This window comes from Anoplopoma fimbria, chromosome 22 (assembly GCF_027596085.1).
Source record: "Anoplopoma fimbria isolate UVic2021 breed Golden Eagle Sablefish chromosome 22, Afim_UVic_2022, whole genome shotgun sequence".
NCBI lineage: Eukaryota > Metazoa > Chordata > Actinopteri > Perciformes > Anoplopomatidae > Anoplopoma > Anoplopoma fimbria.
In genome coordinates this window covers 815307-822806 of record NC_072470.1, presented here as the reverse complement: position 1 = coordinate 822806, position 7500 = coordinate 815307, and the positions used below count along the sequence as shown (strand labels likewise).

Sequence of the window (7500 nt, the reverse complement as noted above, 5' to 3'; positions counted from 1 at the left end):
TTACATTTATTATATTCTATTATGTTTTATTGTTTTATTATAGTATTTATTTATATTAAATTACATTTATTATATTCTATTATAACTCCATTATGTTTTATTGTTTTATTATAGTATTTATTTATATTAAATTAGATTTATTATATTCTATTATGTTTTATTATATTATTATAGTATTTATTTATATTAAATTAGATTTATTATATTCTATTATGCCTTATTGTTTTATTATAGTATTTATTTATATTAAATTAGATTTATTATTTTCTATTATGTTTTATTATTTTATTATAGTATTTATATTAAATTAGATTTATTATATTCTATTATCACTCCATTATGCTTTATTGTTTTATTATAGTATTTATTTATATTAAATTAGATTTATTATATTCTATTATAACTTTATGCCTTATTGTTTTATTATAGTATTTATTTATATTAAATTAGATTTATTATATTCTATTAACACTCCATTATGCTTTATTGTTTTATTATAGTATTTATTTATATTAAATTAGACTTATTATATTCTATTATGTTTTATTGTATTTATTATAGTATTTATTTATATTAAATTAGATTTATTATATTCTATTATCACTCCATTATGTTTTATTGTTTTATTATAGTATTTATTTATATTAAATTAGATTTATTATATTCTATTATAACTCCATTATGCCTTATTGTTTTATTTTATTATAGTATTTATTTATATTACATTAGATTTATTATATTCTATTATAACTCCATTATGTTTTATTGTTTTATTATAGTATTAAGTATATATAGTATATAGTATTATAGTATTATAAATTATTTATTTATATTAAATTAGATTAGATTATTAAAACAATAAAGCATAATGGAGTTATAATAGAATATAATAAATCTAATTTAATATAAATAAATACTATAATAAAACATAATGGAGTGATAATGGAATAGAATAAATCTAATTTAATATAAATAAATACTATAATAAAACAATAAGGCATAATGGAGTTATAATATAATATAATAAATCGAATTTAATATAAATATTATTATTATTTTACATTAAATTAGATTATTATATTCTATTATAACTCTATTGTGTTTCATGTTTAATATTTTATCATACTATTTATTTATATTATTTTACATTAAATTAGATTCATTATATTCTATTATAACTATTGTGTTTCCTGTTATATTATTTTATTATAGTATTTATTTATATTATTTCACATTAAATTGTTTTTTAATAAAGTATAATATGTTTATTGGGTTACTTCAAGTGTATTATATTAAAATTATTTTATATTCTATTATAACTATTGTGTTTCCTGTTTTATTATTTTATTATTTATTATTTATTTATATTATTTTACATTAAATTAGATTTGTATTAAAGTATAATATGTTTATTGGGTTACTTCAAGTGGATTATATTAAAATTATTTTCTATTCTATTATGTTTTCTGTTTATTATTTTATTATAGTATTTATTTATATTATTTTACATTAAATGTTTTTTAATAAAGTATAATATGTTTATTGGGTTACTTCAAGTGTATTATGTTAAAATTATTTTATATTCTATTATGTTTTCTGTTTTATTATTTTATTATAGTATTTATTTATATTATTTAACATTAAATAGTTTTTTAATAAAGTATAATATGTTTATTGGGTTACTTCAAGTGTATTATATTAAAATTATTAATATTCTATTAGGTTTTCTGTTTTATTATTTTTTTATTTATGTATTTATTGATATATTCAATTATATTGTATTTTTATCATACCACAATATATTAATAAATAGTCTATAATAATATGTTTTCTGTTTTATTATTTTGTTTTATGATTTATAATTGTATTTATATTATAGTATAATATGTGTATTGGGTTTAATAAATATTATAATAAATGGATGATGATGATACTAACAATAAAATAATGAAAAAGACAAATACCACACGAAACAGAATAAAACATTAAATAATAATTCATGCAACACTTTATTAATTTAGCACATTTAATTTCAAAAATCAATAAAATAGGAACATGAAAAGGATATTAAAGAAAATAAACATATATGATGAATAATTAAATGTCTTAGTGATTAAATAAAGTGAAAGTTTAAGTAAAATAAAATAAATATGAGCTATAAGTTTTATTTATTCTTAGAATCATGAGAGGGACAGTAATACGATAAAAAAATGTTAACAACTAAATGAAGACATATTTAATGAAACCACCTGAAGTTATAGAGTAAGAAAACATGCAGAGCTGAATGAATGAATGTTTAAAAAGCTGCAGCGCCACCCAGAGGACAGATCAACACACAGCAGCCTGAGAACTAATGAGGGTTTAAATTATTTAAAAGTATCTCTGGCCTATTTATGAATTATCTTAAGGATTTATCTCATATGTTTGATAATTAAAACACCTGTAAAACACGTCATTCAATCAGTTGCTCTTCAATATTCAGACTATTTCTAGTGTTCCCCCTTCTGCTCTTTTAATAATATATATATATATATTTTTCTTATGATTTTCAAATATTTATTCATTAATATATATTTTCCAATATATCATGTATATGTTTATATTATGAAAATACTGGATATTTTTTATTATGGCAACATAATGTTTGTATTTTTATAAAATGCTGAAAACTTAAACATTTTGTTGAGTAAAAAAAAAAGTTAAATATCTTTTTATTGTATTAAGATTAATTTCATGAAATATATTAATATATTAATCATTTTATATTTAAATTCTCATGTAGACTGTGTTTGATTTATGTACATTTAATTTATAGATTTATTATTTATTTACCTTTGGCATAAAAACCCTATTGTTGTGTCTCCTTCATTGTCAATAAAGTTATCTTTGAACTGAAAAGCTTTATTTATTCATCTCTCCATTGACCCCCTGCTCTTTGGTGCAGAGGCGACGTAGCGGCGTCATGACGTCATGACGTCATGTTGCCGTAGAAACAGAGCAGAGCGTCGCGCTGCTCGGGAGAAGCTAACTCTGCTAGCCGGCTAGCACACGTTGCGTTCAGGGGCTTCTGGGTAATGCTAACGCTAACGCTAACAGGTGTGTCGCCGAAATATTGACAGGTGAGGTCTACACACACACACACACACACACACACACACACACACACACACACACACTCACATACTTCCTGGTTGAACCACGTGGTTTGTCAGTGACGTCATTGTTGTTTATTTAACTGTCTGTGTTTGCAGGCTGAGTGAGGAAGAGGAGCAGCTGAGTGAGGAAGAGGAGTGAGGAAGAGGAGCAGCTGAGGGAGGAAGAGGAGTGAGGAAGAGGAGCAGCTGAGGGAGGAAGAGGAGTGAGGAAGAGGAGAGCTGAGTGAGGAAGAGGAGCAGCTGAGTGAAGAAGAGGAGCAGCTGAGTGAAGAAGAGGAGCAGCTGAGGGTGGAAGAGGAGCAGCTGAGGGAGGAAGAGGAGCAAGAGGAGCAGCTGAGTGAGGAAGAGGAGCAGCTGAGTGAGGAAGAGGACGGAGCTGAGTGAAGAAGAGGAGCAGCTGAGTGAGGAAGAGGAGCAGCTGAGTGAAGAAGAGGAGCAGCTGAGTGAGGAAGAGGAGCAGCTGAGTGAGGAAGAGGAGCAGCTGAGGAAGAGGGACTGGAGCTGAGTGAAGAGGAGGAGCAGCTGAGTGAAGAAGAGGAGTGAGGAAGAGGAGTGAGGAAGAGGAGCAGCTGAGTGAGGAAGAGGAGCAGCTGAGTGAAGAAGAGGAGTGAGGAAGAGGAGCAGCTGAGTGAGGAAGAGGAGCAGGTGATGGAGGAAGAGGAGCAGCTGAGGGAGATGAAGAGGCAGCTGGAGGATGAAGAGCTGAACCCGGAGCAGAGAGTCGGCCTGCTGAACGTCGGCCTGAGCGGTGAGACAGACACAGACCTGTCTGTCTGCTCAGACACTGACCTGTCTGTCTGTCTGTCTGCTCAGACTCAGACACTGACCTGTCTGTCTGTCTGCTCAGACTCAGACACTGACCTGTCTGTCTGTCTGCTCAGACACTGACCTGTCTGTCTGTCTGCTCAGACACTGACCTGTCTGTCTGTCTGCTCAGACACAGACACTGACCTGTCTGTCTGCTCAGACACTGACCTGTCTGTCTGTCTGCTCAGACTCAGACACTGACCTGTCTGTCTGCTCAGACTCAGACACTGACCTGTCTGTCTATACATCTGCTCAGACACTGACCTGTCTGTCTGTCTGCTCAGACACAGACCTGTCTGTCTGCTCCATGAATGAGGTCATCAATGTGTTCATTAGAAGATGTTAAAATATGAAGAGAAATACTTAAAATAATATGTATGTAAATATTTAGAGAAATATAGTACATAATAAATAAATAAAATATGTGGAAATATTCATATAAATACATAAAATAAATAAATAAGTAAATTTATAATGTGGAAATATAAATATAAATAAATAAAATAATAAATAAGTGAATTAAAATATGTTAAAATATAAAGAGAAATACTTAAAATAATATGTATGTAAATATTTAGAGAAATACCGTAAATAATAAATAAATAACATTTGTGGAAATATTCATATAAATACATTAAATAAATAAGTACATTTATAATGTGGAAATATAAATAAAATAATAAGTGAATTAAAATGTGTTAAAATATAAAGAGAAATACATAAAATAATAAATGAGTAAATTAAAATATGAAGAGAAATACATTAAATAATATGTATGTAAATATTTGGAGAAATATAGTACATAATAAATAAAGACAATATGTGGAAATATTCATATAAATACATAAAATAAGTAAATTTATAATGTGGAAATAAAAATAAATAAAATAATAAGTAAGTGAATTAAAATATGTTAAAATATAAAGAGAAATACTTAAAATAATATGTATGTACATATTTAGAGAAATAAAGTAAGTAATAAATAAATAACATTTGTGGAAATATTCATATAAATACATTAAATAAATAAGTACATTTATAATGTGGAAATATAAATAAAATAATAAATAAGTGAATTACAATATGTTAAAATATAAAGAGAAATACATAAAATAATAAATGAGTAAATTTATAATGTGGAAATATTTAGAGAAATAAAAAAGGGTTAAACCAGGTTAACAGGACTAGAGAGGAGTAAAGGGTTAACCCTCTTAACTCCTCTCTAGTCCTGTTGACCCGGTTTAACCCTTTCCTCCTCTCTAGTCCCGTTGACCCGGTTTAACCCTTTCCTCCTCTCTAGTCCCGTTGACCCGGTTTAACCCTTTCCTCCTCTCTAGTCCCGTTGACCCGGTTTAACCCTTTCCTCCTCTCTAGTCCCGTTGACCCGGTTTAACCCTTTCCTCCTCTCTAGTCCCGTTGACCCGGTTGAACCCTTTCCCTCTCTCCCGTTGACCCGGTTTAACCCTTTCCTCCTCTCTAGTCCCGTTGACCCGGTTTAACCCTTTCCTCCTCTCTGATTCATATTCATTGTGGTCTTTGTCCCTCAGAGGTTCTGAACTCGGCGGCGCTGCAGAGCGACTCCAGTGTTTTGTCTGCTGTGAAGTCTAACTTGTATCTGAGCGGCGTCCTGAGTCACTGCGTCCTCCTCCTGTCTCCGGATCCCAGAATGCCGCGGGGCAACTGGGGTGCCGTCGCCGCGCTCGCCCAGCTCACCAGGTAAACATCAGAGGAGCAGCTGTAACTGTTACTAATCTATTCTTATTTATATTATTTTGTTAAAAAAAATATGAAAATAAGCAATATTTTAATTTATTCTTATTTTACATTTTAATTTTAATGACATTTTTATTTTTTTATTTTAGTATGACTTTGATTATTATTTGTACTATTTTTAGTTAGTGATAGTTTTATCATTACAGTATCCAAAATCATTTGAGATATTATTTTGAACAAATGTAAAAAAAAGTATTTCGATTCAGTGAAATATAATAATGTATATTTAAATGGGTCATACTGTTTCAAAGGTTTTCATTTTTTTTAAATATGTCAGTATTCTAATTCAACATTATTTTATAATATCTAATTTTCAATGTATTTTAAAATAATATTTCCACAATATTCTCCATTTCAAATTAGTAATTTAAAAAAAAATAGACTATAATGTAAAAAAAATACTTTTTTGTATCTTATTATATATTTAGATTATTATTATTATTATTTTTATTTCTCACTCTTTTAATTAAGGCTTTGTATGTGTGTCTGTCTGTCCAGCTCCTGTAGTGTGGGGGTGGATCCTGGTAGACGCTCCCAGGCCTTTCATAGGCTGTTCCTGCCGTCACTCATGGACGGCCTCCTCTCATTGGCCAGTCAGCTGATGAGGCGGGCCGAGGTGAGACGCTGTCTTCATCCTCATCATCATCTTCAAAACAATTAAATGCATAAATAACTTTCAGTGATGAAGAGTTGTCTGTCTCTCTACCTGTCTGTCTCTTTACCTGTCTGTCTCTCTACCTGTCTCTCTCTCTACCTGTCTGTCTCTCTACCTGTCTCTCTCTCTACCTGTCTCTCTCTCTACCTGTCTCTCTCTCTACCTGTCTGTCTCTCTACCTGTCTCTCTCTCTACCTGTCTCTCTCTTTACCTGTCTCTCTCTCTACCTGTCTGTCTCTCTCTTTACCTGTCTCTCTCTCTACCTGTCTGTCTCTCTACCTGTCTGTCTCTCTACCTGTCTCTCTCTCTACCTGTCTGTCTCTCTACCTGTCTGTCTCTCTACCCGTCTCTCTCTTTACCTGTCTGTCTCTCTACCTGTCTCTCTCTCTCTACCTGTCTGTCTCTCTACCTGTCTCTCTCTTTACCTGTCTGTCTCTCTACCTGTCTGTCTCTCTACCTGTCTGTCTCTCTACCTGTCTCTCTCTCTACCTGTCTGTCTCTCTCTTTACCTGTCTCTCTCTTTACCTGTCTCTCTCTCTACCTGTCTCTCTCTTTACCCGTCTCTCTCTCTACCTGTCTCTCTCTTTTCCTCTCTCTCTCTACCTGTCTGTCTCTCTACCTGTCTCTCTCTCTACCTGTCTCTCTCTTTACCTGTCTCTCTCTCTACCCATCTCTCTCTCTACCCATCTCTCTCTCTACCTGTCTGTCTCTCTACCTGTCTGTCTCTCTACCTGTCTCTCTCTTTACCCGTCTCTCTCTCTACCCGTCTCTCTCTCTACCTGTGTCTCTCTCTCTACCTGTCTCTCTCTTTACCTGTCTGTCTCTCTACCCATCTCTCTCTTTACCTGTCTGTCTCTCTACCTGTGTCTCTCTCTCTACCCATCTGTCTCTCTACCTGTGTCTGTCTCTCTACCCATCTCTCTCTTTACCTGTCTCTCTCTCTACCTGTCTCTCTCTTTACCTGTCTGTCTCTCTACCTGTGTCTCTCTCTCTACCTGTCTCTCTCTTTACCTGTCTCTCTCTCTACCTGTCTGTCTCTCTACCTGTCTGTCTGTCTACCTGTCTGTCTCTCTACCTGTCTCTCTCTCTACCTGTCTCTCTCTCTACCTG

General features: G+C 31.7%; 1 protein-coding gene across 2 annotated transcripts in view; it reads left to right on the top strand.

The window, feature by feature from the left end:
- Positions 1-3687: 3687 nt before the first annotated feature.
- Positions 3688-7500, top strand: part of iqcb1 (IQ motif containing B1) — a 7580-nt gene continuing 3767 nt past the window's right edge. For both annotated transcript variants that reach the window (XM_054623668.1, XM_054623667.1), the window contains exons 1-3: positions 3688-3903; positions 5510-5678; positions 6234-6351. In XM_054623668.1, coding sequence (XP_054479643.1) covers positions 3804-3903; positions 5510-5678; positions 6234-6351 — 387 coding nt within the window. In that variant the 5' untranslated portion in view covers positions 3688-3803. The remainder of the gene's footprint in view (positions 3904-5509; positions 5679-6233; positions 6352-7500) is intronic.